Source organism: Myripristis murdjan, chromosome 3 (genome assembly GCF_902150065.1).
Source record: "Myripristis murdjan chromosome 3, fMyrMur1.1, whole genome shotgun sequence".
NCBI classification, from domain to species: Eukaryota; Metazoa; Chordata; class Actinopteri; order Holocentriformes; family Holocentridae; genus Myripristis; species Myripristis murdjan.
Window position 1 is genome coordinate 5,993,263 of NC_043982.1, and position 16,959 is coordinate 6,010,221.

General features: G+C 40.5%; 1 protein-coding gene across 1 annotated transcript; it reads right to left on the reverse strand.

Moving 5' to 3' along the window:
* Window positions 1-280: 280 nt before the first annotated feature.
* On the reverse strand, window positions 281-15,674 carry LOC115354448 (calretinin). Its single transcript, XM_030044845.1, has 11 exons — window positions 15,494-15,674; window positions 7,763-7,839; window positions 7,356-7,445; window positions 6,928-7,008; window positions 5,487-5,543; window positions 4,351-4,428; window positions 3,333-3,388; window positions 3,187-3,226; window positions 2,422-2,475; window positions 2,062-2,133; window positions 281-817 (listed from the first exon to the last, which is right to left on the reverse strand). The coding sequence occupies exons 1-11, from the start codon at window positions 15,585-15,587 to the stop codon at window positions 701-703; spliced, it is 816 nt and encodes a 271-aa protein (XP_029900705.1). The 5' UTR covers window positions 15,588-15,674; the 3' UTR covers window positions 281-700.
* Between the last annotated feature and the right edge of the window lie 1,285 nt (window positions 15,675-16,959).

The window sequence follows — 16,959 nt, forward strand, 5'->3', positions numbered from 1 at the left end:
ATAAAAGGGAGGGAAAAAAGATATCACAAATCTAAAATATGACAGCTTGCTTTCGGAAATGATTAGCAGAAACATGAAAAATATATATTTTGCAGTCATTAAGCTAAACATGCAAAATCATTGGTGAGGTCCTTTAATCCATTTGTGACAGAACAAAATCAGAACATAGAAGAGGCTAAGGCACGATTAAAGTGCTCCCTCTAAGGTGTGATCACACTGGGAGCCTCGCTATCATGTCATATCATATTCTTTTAATGCAAGTTAATGACTGCGACAGCAGTTGTCTTCATAAATGTATGATATATTTATTCATTCCTTCAATAGTATCTTTAATAGAACAGTACAAGCCTCATCAAAAAAACAAAAGTCAGATGATGTTGAAGTGAGACGTGTGTACATGGGAAGTAGAGACCAAACATTGAGATGAGAAAAATGTAAAAATTCAGTGCTTATAGAAATGGGACGGAATTCTACACAATATATTCCTATGGTCATTTTTTTATGACTACCTCACTATGGATATGTATGTAAAGTAAAAAAAAGAAAAGAAAAAAGGGCTAATACAGCAGAGCCAGTGGTATGCTTGTGCTTTCAACAGCATGTTAATTTTCACTCTAAGTGGTTTCAAGAAGCAAGGGTCATACATGCACCGGGTTACATCAAGAGGTAGGACAGAGGCAAAGGGGGTAACGGCAGGAGGTTACAGCGTGGGGTCCCGACAGAGGACGATCTCCAGCTCGGTGCGGTAGAGCTTCCCTCCATCGGACAGGGCCATGATGCTCTTCTTGTAGCCCACTAACCCAGACGTGCCCACGTCCTTAGAAGAGGAGAAAAGACACAGGCACGCACAGTCAGCGGTCATGTTGCTGTCAGTCTGAATTTGTGCTCTGGTCCAGATACACACAGCATGCAGAGGGAGATTCCTCGTCTCGATCTATGTTTCTACTAAGAGTTGCATTCCAAAATGAAAAAATCAACATTTTTTGAAAAAATATTACACTCACTGTCCCATATTGAATGCTGGCATGAAACTTTAGATGAAGTTTTATGACTAAATTTGGGAACAAAGACCATTCCTCAAACATGCCTCCCGGTTCTCCCCTGTCTTCCACCACCACATGACAAAAGTCCATCATTGTACACATCTATCCATTTTTTTCCTCATCCCTCCATCCCTTATCCCTCAACTCTCACTCCTTCCTCCCTCACCCTTCATGCCTCTATCCCTTGACTCTCTTCCCTCCATGCATCACACATCCCTCCATCCCCCAACCCCCATCCCTCCACTGTCATCCCTAACCCTCATCCCTCCATCCCTTCATTCCCTCATCCCACCACTCATTCCTTTATCCCTAACCATTCATCCCTCCATCCCTTCATCCCCCACACCCTCATCCCTTTCACATTAGCAAAAACTATCCATCCAGACAGTTTATATGTGATTTGGTGAAGCTTGCAGCCTGCTTCCTCTTCCCCCAGCACCTCAGTACAGTGGAGCTGGATGGGTATTTGTTTGACCTGCCCAAACCATCCAAAACATGCAAAGATCCCCAACAAATACAAATCAGAGGCAGCAAGATACAGTTCAGTTACTTGGAAAGAAACACGTTGTCCTTGAGGGCAGTGGATTATGCCGGATGTCTGTGTCATTGTTTTTGAACGGAGCTGTTTCTGCTGAATTTTTCACATGTAGATTTTCAGAACGTCACAGCAGAATGGAAACCTCACCAAATCACACAGAAACTGTTTGGATGGATATACTGCACAAGGAGCGAATAAGAAAATACGTTTTTTGGAGTTTGGCTCAGCTTCTCAAATTAACCTCTCAGCACAATATGGATTCGTCTTGAAGTTCTTAGGTTAACTGTTTTTAAAACACCCCATTGTCTGAGATTAGAATCATTCAAGTTTTTCAACAATTGCCTGATGAATTTCAGATTAGGGTTAGGGTTAGTTTTTTTGTTTTGTTTTGTTTTGTTTTGTTATGTTTTTCATTTTTTGAAAATGTGGTGTTTTGGAATCAAATCCTTCATTTGCACCCTTAGGCTTTTTATTCATTACCATTTTGTTCTTCTCACAGAGATCCGTCAGCAAAGCATCCAGCTCCTGCTCATCAATGTAGCCATTACCATCCTGACGAATGAGACAACAGAGAGAAGAGATTGTTAGCAGAGCTTTCATTGTAAAGGAAAAACAGCATCGATCAACTGGCTATGTGGAATGTGGAACTGGATTTTTGGAATCAGATGCCACAGACATATCTCACCGCTACCATATGCACACACACATATAATGCAATAGAAGATGTAATACAACACAGATGTAACCCAAATGCAATATAAACCATAGCACAAACTAACACTGCAATACAATCTGGCGCCATAATTCCTTCACTATAAACTGTTTTCAAGATGTTTTCACCTTATCGTAGAGGGTGAAGAGAGCATCGAACTGTTCGGCTTTGAGCTTGATGCTCTGTAAAAAAAGAAAGAGCATTGAATTGTTATAAACTGGAGGACATTTCTAGAGAGTGGTAAAAGCCCCGCTCGATCCAGAACTGATAAAAATCCACGCAGATTATGATAACTGGGATTAGAGTTGAGTTAATCCTGATCAGACAGACTAATCCTCTGTCAGAAAAGAATTGTTGATCTCCGGTTGCGAGCTCGAAGGTATGGGCACAAACAGTGCCGAATGTATATTGGAGATTTATAACGACGGTGGAGAGCAGAAGATGAAGACCGAAGAGAAATGACATCGTCGCTCTGCAACAAATGTCAAACACTTCCAGCTGAATCATGCAACTCCAACAGCCCTGTCAGTTTCATGAAAAGGATCCCAGTTTCTGAATATGGCTGATTTCAACAGGTTTTTGATCACAATTTGGAGGAAACATTCTTGTATAATGTGAAATTCTTATATGACTTTTTGACTGAAGTAAAAACATCATATGCACGAAAGCCCTATATATACTTTCAGTTTTGTCAGCATGATACATAATCCTCTTGCAGTGAATCCAATAACGTTGAGTTGTACCACACTGAATCTGCGTATACAGTATGCCATATGCTAAAGGGTTAGGACTTCAGTTTAGTAGCTCAAAACTGTCATTGACCTAAAATGAAGCCTGGGCACAAGTCAGGATAATATGTTGGGATCTAAATGTTTTGGCCTGTAAAGACTTACTTGAAACTTCAGCAGAAAATTTTCCTCCACAGGCAAAAGTCTGTAAGCAAACAAAAAAAGAAAGGTTTCCTCCTCTATACTTGTATATTCGAGATTGGTTAAAAATATGTATCAAAAAATGCAAATTTAACTTAATACACGCTCACCTTGCCATCTCCGAAAGCCCCAGCTTACCATCGCCATTAAGATCAAACATCTTTAACTAGACAGAAAGAAGATTAACAGAGAATTTATCAGGGAAGCTATATGGAAAACGGAGAGGATTAAACTTTCTTGGATGATGTTACATTAGGTTACTTTAGATTACAGATTACAAGTGGAAAGTGGAGATAAGTGGAAATGGCAAAAACTGTTCCAAACTGAAGTGGTAAATCTTAGAATTATTGATAACCTTGGAGAGACATTGGATTATGTTCAACAAATCAGCACAAGGGTCAATCCACTGTAGGATTTGTGTCTTTGAGGCTTATAGTGGGTCCAAAGTCATGGCTGAACATATAGAACAAGTAAGATATTGCAGTAGGCATGAGATTCAAGTGGCGCAGGGATCGTAGCTTATGGGTCACTGGTTGTTCTATCACTGGGTAGCCAAATGTGGATGAATTTGTTAGAGTTTTGACAGGTTGCAGGTCTGATCAATATTAGAACCTCTTACTACCTGCCAGTCCCATCGTGGGGTTCATCATTGTTGCTCTACTGAGCTTCATTCAAACCCAAGAACTTTATTTTAAGTTCTCCTGGAAACTCCATAGTTTCCAAAGATACCAAACATGTTCTGTTGAATTACAGGAAAATGTGTGTACAATGATGCACAAAACAAGGTATTTTCTATTTGATGTAATGCTGCCTGCAACCATTAAACAAATGCAACTAGGGTTTGAATATTTTACATTTCACTCAATATAAGTGTGATGTAGCTTCAATGAAGCATTGCAACCAGCACTTACACAATATAGAAGTGACCATACAATATGGAAAAAAATAATGCTATACTATAAAGTCATGCAGAGGTAAATTAGGGGCCAAATCCATTAAGGGGTTAAATGTATCAGCAGCATCTCATGCATCTCTTGATTCTTCAAATCCTAAACATGAATTCATATTTTTATGTCAGTTTTCCAAAGAAAAAGTGAATGATCAAAGATCATCGGCCTTAATACTCACAATTGTCTGTGTGTATTCGTTGAGCTTCTTGTCATCATAGTGTCTGTTGGCCTTCTTCAGCAGGTCTGACAGGAAGCCCTGAAGAGAGATCCTCATCATAATGTATCTCAACAAACCATCAATGACTGGACTACATCAATGACTGGACTATTACTATGTAATATAATATATATAATATAATATATATATATATATATATATATATATATATATATATATATATGTGTAATCATTTATGGTTCATAGTAAGCTCCGAAGGTGACCATTAATTGCAATTCTAACTGTATTTAGGTTTCTAGTTTGAAAAATATTCCAAATAAGTCATTGCAAATGCCAGCTAAGGCAGGAAACACATTGTGTGCCTCTTCAGATTTTGTGAGGAATCTGCTGGACAGGTTTACTGCACCAAATTAGTTGACAGTACAAAACAGGAAGGAATGACAAGGACTTCAGGTTTTTCCAACGCAAACACTACGAATGCTTAAAAGCTAATAATGTTCCTCTTTTTATTATTTATTATTATTCTTATCAGCTGTTATTGCCTTTGTCTCTCTTTAACAAACGCACATGGAGCAACAGAAGCTACCAGTCATCTCCACCGTGATCTCTTGTGTTTTACAGTGATTACCCCAAGGAATCAAATTAATTTGATATGTTGACGTTTAAAAATGCTATACAGCAGCAGCTTTTATCACATCAGGTAGCCCAACCTCCATGTGTTTCCACAGAGATGATGAATGAGTGTAAGAGTGTCCGAAAAAAATATTTGTGAAGTCGAACATTTCTGGGTCCTATAGATCAGTAGCTTAGTCAATGAAATTATAGTGAAATTAAAATATTCCCCATTTTGCTGGGGACCCCCTCAAGGACCCCTTCAAGACCCCAGACCCCAGGTTGAGAACGAGTGCTACCAGTGCTGTAAACTGGTACCCATGAATTCTTATCCCGTGGATACTGGAGGATGAGAGCGAAGGTCCCAGACCAGAGGGGGTTTGTAGAGGAAGGTGTCTAAACCACCTGGCTTCTAGGAACAGGGAGCACTGTTCCTAGCAGCAATGTTTTATTCATTTGTTTGATGTGATGCTATCTTAGCTCTCACTCTCTGGCAGAGTTTGACAAATTGTTCTGTATTTTACCTTCAGCTCGTTAGACTCGATGTATCCACTACGGTCAGTGTCATACCGCCGCCACGCCTGTGGGAGAAAGAATTACACCAAGTACATCATGTTATCTGTCTGCCAGCATGAGTATAGGTCAAAATTATTAACCCCACTGACTAAAAACAAAATTCCTCCTAACTTTAAGGTAGACAGACATTTTGTAGATAATATTTTTATTTTTACATTTTTTAATGTCCAGTAAATATATCATCACTAATTTGCATTTTCATGTAACCCATCTTCCCAGACCCTTATCAAAGATGGATCTCTCAACCTCCGTTGCCCTCACTACCATTCCCCTGCAGAAAGCTGCGGCCCATTCATAATGTATAGCTGTCTGAGAATAGCTAACCCCATCCATTATAACGCACACAGGGTATCCTGAACATCGCACCACTGAACACCCTCCTCAGCCTCAGTACATTGTGTAACTTTTTCTTTTTTATCTCGGAGGAGCAGATGTTCAACGCCTCACTGTTTTCTCTCTAATTATTTCTACACATGCACCCAGGAAACCAGGGGGGGATTCCTCATGACTGATCAAGGAGAATGGATCAAACATTCTGCTGTTTTCTTGCTGTCTGTTTTCCTTGCTAATGTTAGAGAAATCCTTATGAGCAACACTTGCCGCAACTAATGCTGAGTCATGCTGATGGATGGATACAGGGTCAACGGGGATTTGCTTCACCTCGATACCCGCTGAAACAATTCAGCATCTTCAATTCAAACAATCCAATACCACTGTATTTTATACTGATACGGATAACTCTGGCAAAAAATTTAAAATCTAACATGATTTCCTGTACAACATCCAACATGTTTGATAGGTACTTTTTGCAATGTTTGAGTTGACAATTCCACCATCATTAGAGCGTTCCCACACCAATGAGCCATCCTAACCTGGCAAAGAAATGAGTACAGGGAGTCCCAGGGCAGCTGAACATGTGCCCCATTGGATGAGCCATGATGGTGCTTCCACCTCAAGGCATTTAAGGGGGGGTGGGAGGTAGGGGGGTTAGGGGGTGGGGGGCTGGTTCACAGCTCAGTGTTGTGTTTAAGTTCATCTGCTGCTCAGCTGTATTCCCTCCATACGACGGAACTCAGCAAAGACAGAATTAGTATTTAGCCAAACATACATTCAAACCCAAATTCTTTACAGTGGTCAGACTGAATCCGTTTTGATGAGTGTGGCAGCTTGACAGATCAGATTTAATAACTAGCTGCACATGATGGGAGCATACTGACTGTACAACTGGAAGCCCATGTGCATCACTTTAGACCTGGAGGCCAAAAGTGATACACCTAAATTTATCTTCCTTTCTCTCTCTCTGTCTTGGTCTTTCTTCCTCACACACACACAAACACACACACACACACACACACATACACTGACACACACTCATGTGGAGATACTTACAGCCATGAATTCAGAACTGGATCCCACAAACTGTCTGAAGCAGAGCAGGAAGTTCTCCTCTGTGGGCAGAATCTGAGCTAACTACAGAGGGGAGGATGGAGAGGCACATATTAAATTTATACTTGCTTAATGTAACAATTGCTAGTCTCATAGCAGTGGAAGCATTGGAACCATTAGCCATAGATATATGAGAATATAGGTACACAGAAATATATAATGAACTATGTACAGACAGGTGACAAATCAAAGGAAAAACCTGAATGGGGGTCAGTGGATGAGCAAATATTTTTTGGAACAGTGGTATTCCCTCCCTCCGGTTGGAGTTCCAGAAAAGTGGAGAATCGACTGACGCACTTCAACATCTTACTAAGACACTTGATGTTGGGTTTTCCTTTACTTTGTCATTTTCTCTATTGACTCTGTCTCACCTCTGACATCTCAATTCTCCCATCAGCATTCTTGTCAAAATTTGCCATGAACTCCTTCATCTTCTCTTTGAACGCTGCATGTGAGGGATCCTGGGACATACGTGCATATGAAACACATCAGAGATACATGGGATAATGCTGTTGTTAATTCCAACATGGATCACATGGAATCAACATGAGGAGAACAAATTCACCAGATTAACTAATCATTTTTAATTTCTTGCTTGGTTTCATTCAAGATGGATGGAAGGTAGATGGAAAGATGCTGCCATGTGAAAACTTCAGGACTCATCACATCAACACATGGCGCTCTTTTGTCCTCTGCATTTGGTCTTTCTCGCAAATGTCACAGGTTTCACAATAAAAACATTCAGCAATATCCTATAACATTCAAACAAGACACTCACCACGCCCGCTCCTCGCCGTGCAATCTCCAACTCATGGAAGAAGTTCTCCAGCTCCTTCCCTTCAATGTAACCATTTCCTATGAAGCACCAGAGGAAAACACTGGTTTGGCCTCAGATACATATCAGAAATCATTATGTGAAGTTTAAGCTTCAAGACACTTTTTTTTTTTTAAACTGTTCTGAACTTAAAATCACAGACAAAATGTCACTGAGGGTCTTTCAAGTTTGGAAAAATGTGCTTGAGGAAACAAGATCATCAAACGCCGTATTGTCTTCATTTTGGTGCAGTGGAGGGCTTTGCTGTGAGCACAGTACAATAGATTATCCCACACTTATGTTGAGATGACTGGCATTTAGCTGCAGCAGGAACTGTGGGGACTGTCTGAAGCGCTACAGCAGAACAATACTAAAAACAAGAATCCCCTGCAGGCAGAGCGTAAGCAGCATAATGACTCTGGTTTTTTACCTAAGAGGGTGGAAGTGGGCAGTCAGATTGATGCTTACTGGGGCATTTTGTCCTTCTAGTACTTCTTACGACAGTCACGTGACCAAGGATGATTTAATACAATAATTCCCTCCACTGGTTTGGCAACGAGCCACAATTTAACATAGAAACACTGACCCATCTCTTTTTAATCATAAGAATGAGTCCAATCTGTCTCTGATCTATAGAGGGATTTGGGATCCTACAATTTATTCTGCAATAAATAATAGACATTCATAAAATTGTTATTTCAGTTCAGAAAATAATACAGATGCATGGAAGCAAACACAGAGAATCTTCATCTTCCCCTCTCATAATCTCTTATCCTCTCATCTCCCTTCCTTTCTGATCGTTTTCTCCCTCACCTCCCCCTCCCCCCTCTCCCTGCCCAGCTTCATTTGCACACTGTATTTGATAGGTATATCACCATCTGTGCTTTGCTTGAGCCGGTGTTTTAGATATAAACAAATCACTGCAGGAACGCGAGGCTCTGGGTGTGGAAACAAACCAAGCCAACGCGGCAGTCTAAAGTCAATATAATCTGACACTCTGACATTCTACATTTCACCTGCGTTCAATATTCAGCCGGAAACTGCAGCAGCGCTCCAAGTGAGTTTTCATTATTATTATATTATTTAAAATGGTCACTATTCAAATATAACAATCAATCCCCTGTCAATCAAAAATCTTTGCTCTAAGATGATCACCTCCAGTACCTAATTAGATGTCCCACAATCTCCTAAGCAGTGTGTTAGGCCAAATGTTGAATCACAATAAAGTACTTTATAAATAAATATTATTTGCATCGACAATGTCTCATAATGGAATATTACATCACTGCAAAACCACCACTGAGTAGGATGTTAATAAAATTGAATTTATTTGATATACAGTGCAGGGGGTGTCCATTGTGTATTATTACCCATTCTGATATGTGCCTGTCAGCAGCCACTGCATGGATATAAAGTCAAAGTGTTCATCACTGTTCCTGTTTTCACTCAGACAATTGCCTGCCAGAGAAGCTGAACTTCACCCCAAACCAGACATCTCAAAATGGGTTGGACTTGAAAAGACGTTGAATGAATATTAACTCTTTCTTTGCCAAAAGAAACCCTGAGCCTCAAAGTGACAATAATGTAATAAACAACCAAAATACCTTCTAAAATATGTGTTTGTATGTGCAAAATGTAATTGCATGCATGCACACATGCATGCAAGCACGTTTAATTCGATTTTTTGCCATCCATCTCTGGTTGGTGGTGCATTGCACACAGTATTACCTATGCAGTACCAATTATTCTCATGGACGCCTTTGAATTGGCTTGGTCAACAGGAACCAGCGTTTCAATAGCAGAGTGATCATGACAATCGATGTGACTGCTCAGGTGTGGCACAGTGTGCCGCAAGAGGGAGTCACCTAATTTCCCCCACAGGGATCAGTAATGTATTTCTGATTCTGATTCTGATTCTGATTCTGATTCTAACACAGAGTCACCTATATTCCTCGGTGAAGACATTTAGCTAAAATTGGCTGCGTTTCATTCTGCACAGAGAGGGTTTCCTGGTGTTTGGGTAGTCTTATGCAAGAGGGACATGAACATGAAAATGCCAGCCCAAAGGAAGACAGAGAACCAGAGCTATCATGCAGTGACTGAATGATAACCCACCCTCTGAAGAATATAACATTACAAATAAGAAATGAGAGTTGCAATTGGTGCCTCCTGAGCAAACCTATTTTAACACTGTGGCCCCAGCATTTCAATAAGTTAGTGGTGTGGGTTTTTCTTTTGAACTGGTTCCTCTGGGTCGTTTTAAGAGCCACCTCTCCATCTTTTACCACAGTCATTGCTCTCCAGCCTTCAAGCTCAAGTTGCAAATGCACACTTCCCGTCTCTTCCGTGCTGTTTGCTGCACCATTTAAAAATTAGAAATATTTTGTATTAGTATAAGTATTTATAAGAATATTTGAATCTTATTATTATTGTCGATATGCATAATTTCAACTTTATCATAATATATTCATGATTTATGATTTATGATATGACTAGAATCATTCTAGCTTGCTGCTGAGCCACAAAAAAATAGCTGGTTATCTAGCTACTATGTCTGTTCCTTTGGCTAATCTGTTATGTTTCTTCACAGGTGACAACAAAATAAGAGGAAGAGAATTATTACATCATGGGTGGCTAACCACAGAGCCTTTAAGAATTTGTGTTTTATAATTACACTAAACATGTTCATGTTATTATAAAAAATCTAAATTGCTCTTTCCTCATATACAAACAAACCTCCACATGTCAATTATTTTGAGGGAGTTGGAAAAAGCCCATTCATTTCTCCCAAGGACAATCAGTTTTTTTGATCTGGGAGTCTTGGCAGCGCTAACCAATCAGAAACACACAACATGACTTCTGAGGCCTATTAAAACGCTGAGCTCATGCTGCTAGCCTCTTATTGCTGACAATATGTCCAAACGAGGTATGTCAAAATAACTCCAAAAAGGCAACAATGAGCAGATCAGCCGGCATCGTTATTTTCACAGCAGCACCACTCCAGTTTCACTCATCGGGCAGTCTTCGCCTAAACCGTCTGGCTCCTCCTGCAACTGTTAACAATTCGGCCGGACCACTTGAACTGTCATGAGATCAGAGCTACCACTGATTTAAACTTTTGTACTTTAAAAGTTTTCCTTTTATACTCAGCTCACCTGTGGAATCAACAAATGGCTTTTTTTGTTAGTTATGCTGACATACCAATTTGGACTGCTTGTTTGCAGCAAGAGGCTAGCAATGGGACTTGGGTGTTTCGACCAAATTATATCATACATAGATCCAAAGTGTACAACTCTTAATACTTTGCCCTAAATCTCGGCGCTTTCCACTTTGGTGTAGTGACAGTCAACATCTTTGACAGTTTAACTATTCTTCAAGTTGCTGTTGTGCCCAAAGATATCATTCATGTCCCTTAAATTTTAAGTTAAATTGACTTCTTGACCCTGCAAACATACCCTGAACCAAGTCTCTATCTCCATTAGTATCATAGTTATAGATGTAAAAGGATAATCATCTAATGGCATAAATCCCTGATCCAGATGGCCACCAAAATCTAGTAATTTGTTCCTTTGACCAAGCTTTATCTGTCCATGTAAATCTGTTCATAAGTTTTTGAGACATTCTGCTGATAGACAGAAAGAGAAACCAACTAACAGGAGTGGCCAGCAACAACTACAGCAGAGATATTTTCCCCAGTGGCCTTTATGTCCGCATTCAAATCCAAGGTACCATGGACTCTAACCCCACGTTCTCCATACAGGGTCAGCCCAGTTGACTGAGAGCACTACAGTAATCTTGCATTTCTTTCACATCTGAATGCACAAACAAAACAGAGGAGGCTCAGGAGCACTACCACAAAAATCTACCTTTTCCAGTTATTTCTTATATGCCTACCTGCCCTAAAAACCATGTTATCTCATTCCAAAAACTATGATTTGGAGGCAATTCTAGACAAATACTCAATGGAAGCAGGTGGTCAAATATAATAAAGTGTATTAGAGGTGTTGGCAATAATGAAGAAAGAATGAAATATAATATGAATTTTCATGCAGCCCATGTAAAAACCTCTACTGTCAGGTCATAAGGTCCATGTTTTTGCAGCTAAAGTTAATTGGAATACAAATCCTAGTAGCCACATGGAGGGCATTATCATTAGATGAAATCCTGTCCCGCTGCCAAATATTTGCAAACACAGTCCAACTGCTCATTGTTCAATGGCAGCTGGCAAGCAAGTGGGCAGGCCAGCTGAAAATGACTAATCAAGTCTGATGCTGCAAACAGATCAGAGCGAGTTCCTCACCAAATGTGAAAAAAGCTGGCATATCTCCTGTGCTTTAGACTGCACACAGAGGTGAGCTGGAAGACTGTTTCTACAAGATGCAGAGGGAAATTTCAAGTTCCACAGCCACCAAAGGATAAACGTGTTGCCAAGTTTGGAAGCTGATTATGCGACTTGTCTTTTCTGAAGGACACATGAGAGCATCTCATCACACCGACTCTCAGACGGCAGGCAATCATGAATATGCACACTGCAGCGAGAGCCAACAAAACAACGTTTGTGGGTCAACCAAATGCACTGGGAGCGTTCCTCTGAAGGCTTAATCTTCAGTGAAAAACTATTTTCCTAAGGTTGGTATACATACACACAGCATTTTGCAGCTGATGTTGATGGCACATCAGGACGGTGCTATACACAGCTCAGTGAAGTGATGCGCAGCAACACAAAGTTGGAATCTCTTGGGGCAAAAGTCCTGTTGCCCTGCGCAAAATGCCACAATTTTCAGCACAGGTGAATAAACAGTCTCTGTTGCGAACTAAACAAATCATCCAACAATTTCTGACAAGCTTGACTGACAAGCACCTTTTTTAAAATTGGGAAAGAGTCCACAGACTCAGGTCAAGCAATCATTTGTTCTCTAAAATAGTCATTATCTTCATTTCTTAATTAAATATCACACATAGCCTCTAATGTGTGATATTTGGGCTTATGAGGCAAGCTACATGTTACAAGACACATGATGAAGGACAATGAACAGATGAATTAATGTACATTCCAATGCTTTTGCATGAATTAGACCATATATATATATATATATATATATATATATATATATATATACCCAGTGAGCTGTACCCTTTCAACACAGTCTCACAGCAGTCAATGCAGTAGTTACAAAATAGGATCTACAGATTTGTGTCCGTGGTAACGAAAAGTCCTTTTCTCATACACATGCAGACAAATTTAATTTGTGTCCATGAGCAACACTTTGCCTTTACCAGACGTTCAAGGTTCAAGGTTATCCTCATTGTCTCACTAGGGGAAATTTGTTTTGAAACTAGGCTTTATCTAAAAATAGAATACAAAAGTACAACACCAATGACAATTAATCACAGACCTCGTGCAAAGAAATTCTTATTAAATGCAAATGTGCAAGAATGCAACCAAAGTGCAATTTGCCACTAAGCAAATCAACTGCATATCAATGATGGCTAAATTCCAGGAGGTCTGGCCTTAGCCAACAAAACAACCTGTTTAAAGGAAAACTCAAACATTTTGGGCAAAATAACCTTTTTCTGATTATTCAGACTGAGACAAGATGTTTGATACCATTTTCACCTCTGTATGCATAGTGCTTTGCTTCCATTGGATAGCATTTCAAGTGGCTTAGCATAAAGACTTGAAGTCAGTGGGAGTCATCAGCCTGGCTCCATCAAGGTAAAAAAGCAAACCTACAGCAACTCCAAAGCTGACTTATTTACACAATTCATTTTTTTTTTTTTTTTTTTAATTCCAAGACATGTATTTCAGTTCCAAATAATACACTGTGTAAATAAAACAGCTTCAGAGATGCTGTAAGGTTTATTTTTCTCTTTGATGGAGCCAAGACTAATGACTCCTAAAGAGTTCAAGCCTTTATGAAATGCTGCCCATAGGAGCTGAACCAGTGGACGTACAGAGCTGAAAATGGTGGTTGTCTCAGTTTTCAAAAGTTGGAAAAAGGGTATTTTCCCCAAAATGTTAGAATATTCCTTTAAGGGTAGGAATATAGATCATGGTTAACATTACGAAACATTAACCCTACATAAGGTAAAGGGAAGCGAATTTGGATCTCCCAAGGGAAAGCTGTGTTGATTGACACATGTGCCACGCCATCTTCCTCCTATCCTGGACTTTTTCTCGCTTTATACTACCTCAAGTGATACAGGCACAAAACACACTTTCAGCTGAAACACCTTACTTTGAAAGTCATGCTGTCACTAAAAAACTGGACAGTTCGGGTCCATGTACATGGTTCAAACTGCTGTGAGACTGGGCTGCTGCTTTAGGTCTTTTAATATGAACAGGCTACATGATTAATGTCAAGGTTACAAATGACTACAATTCACTATCACTAAATACTGTCCAGGCGACAAAGCCAGTGAAGGCATGTGCTGGAGAGCTTTGTGAGCGAGGACGTGGTGAAAGACTGCCACTTTGCTTTCTTCAATTAGAGAATAAAAATTAACAGCCCAAGATGAAACAAATGTGACTTTATTCCGTTTCCCTGATGGGGACCTCACTGGGGCTAAGTGGGACTCTGGGTGGGACATGGGACCACCCAGCCCCCGCCCCATCCCTGAACGGCAGCTTGTTTTTCATGTCCGTCCATCCCAAGTGCTGCCTGTCAATACGCTTCATTCAGGGCCCCCCCCCAACACACACACACACACACACACACACACCACCCCACCACTCCTCTCTCGTTCCTCCTTAATTCTCACGACGACTTTCAGGATTTTCAGTCTGCACTTTTGTGGTTTAGCTTTAAAACCCATATCCTATAGAACACATTATACATTATACACACACACACACACACACACACACACACACACACATATATATATATATATATATATATATATACACACACACGCACACGCACATATATATATATATATATATATATATATATATATATATATATATGTATATATATATATGTGCGTGTGTGTATATATATACATATGTGTGTGTGTGTGTGTGTGTGTACGTATGTGTGTATACACATACACACACATACACACACACACACACACACATACTTGTATATGTAGAGAGAGAGAGAGAGAGAGAGATACACACACATACATGTATCACAGCGAACCTTTCAATTCCCGGAATTATAGGAATATTGCAGCAAAAAAAAAGTACCACTTAAAAGGGTTAAAGCCATTATGCACTCATTAATTCATATCTAGAACAGACATACACGGCCACACGTCGGGAATTCATTTCAGAAATTCAAGTAAAATTAATGACTTTGAGAGGAATATCATTTTTATGATGGTTTCCATATCCTTGAAATTATTTTCAACTTTTATAGCACTTATGAGCGACTTATCCTCTTAAAGCAGTTAGTGATATTCTGTGAATATATTACATAAAGTGTTCATAACATGAACATCTTGGTGCACTTTTCGTGCTTAGAACCATAAAAATGCTAAAGTTTTTTTTATTATTATTATTATTTTATCGTGACCATAACAATAACATGCTTTTCAAAAAAAAAAAAAAAATTCTTCTCCTTTTCATTCTTCTCTGTGCCTTCTCTAGACAGTGCCTTAATTTATCAACTGACCCCGCATATAATAAAATGATAGTCACTCCAGATGTTATTGCTGATGTTTTAATTGCCTGTGCAGCTCACTGACCGTCTGAGTCGAAATGTTTCCAAATGTCGAGGAACTGCGCCGCGGTGAGCTCAGCCAGGTGCAGATGTGGGGGCTGCTGTGCCTGGGTTGCCATGCCTGCTTTCTCCCTCCTTTTCGATGGATACTAATCACGGATAAACTTTTCCCAGTCCAGAGCCTCTTGGTACTGTCAGCGCCGCCTCCTGAGTCGGGGCTTTTAAAACCCCCGCGGCGCCTGCACTTCCCATCCTCGCCGGAGGAGGGCGCTTTAATGGTGAGCGCCCATACAGCCGCAAGAGACCAGTCAGTGCTGGCAGGAGGAGGCGGAGGGATGCTGCTCTCATAGGCTTAGGAGATGAGCCACCATTAACCGCTCTGCAGGCTGCTGGTTTGATAACCTGATCCCCATATATCATCCACACGTTCTGCTCTCGTGGGTAGGAAATCACATCAGAGAAGGAATCTGCTAGGGGCGTCCTGGTGGCTCACTTCACCACTGACTATGCAACTGTGACGTCCCGGGTGCAAATGTGACCCCTTGCATTGCCCTCCCCTGTCTCGTTTGTCTCTCTGCACCACAAATGATTAAGCAAAGGTTGGAAATGTTAAGAATCCATCCTCGCCTCAGGAGTGTGTGGTTTGGTGCTGTGTGTGTGTGTGTGTGTGTGTGTGTGTGTGTGTGTGTGTGTGAATTTGCGTGCATGTTCCAGTAAGGGATGGGTTTTCCTCCACATCACCCCTTCATTTACTGCACCACATCTCTCACTATTGATCTCAAGTATCAGGTGTCACTTTCAAAGATGAGACCACACCAACCTCTCTGCATTCTTGGCTTACTTCCCTCCCTCCCTCATCTTTCACCCGGTGTTTGTGACGGAGGTCAGAGGAGCTCTCAGCCTCCTTGGCCACTCGAGCTCATCCCTGATTTCGGTGTTATAAATCCTATGTATGGCTAATAAATCACCAGTTATTCATACATTTATACCTATCTTTTATGTTCACCCCCCCCTCCCCTGCTACTGTGCATCTCCCTTTCCTTTAGTTGATTCCCCAAAAGCTTCTATGAAGGGTAAGCTGCTGAGGGGAAGGGAGGAGGGGAGTGGGGGGATGCGGGGGGGTGTTTCATCTCCTCCCAGCAGTGTTGTGAGTTGATCAGAGAGAAATGAAAGAAAAAAAAAGAGTTGCAGATGACAGCTAAGTATGATGTGTTTGCGTGTGCATATATATATGCGCCTGCATGTGTGCGTGTGTATGTGCACGTGCCTGTATGTTTGTGCATGTACTATATATATTCATTTGTGCATATTTATGTATGTGGGAAAGAGAGAAAAGGAGAGTATTAGGCAGAGATATTTATAGGAATCCCCATTGTAAAAGCAATTCTGTATGAATAATAATTGCAAGCAGTGTATTTATAGGAGTTGTTCCCAAAGCTCGAGGCACTCTTGGATATGAGAGCTGGAGGCAGAGGAAAACGACAGTGATGA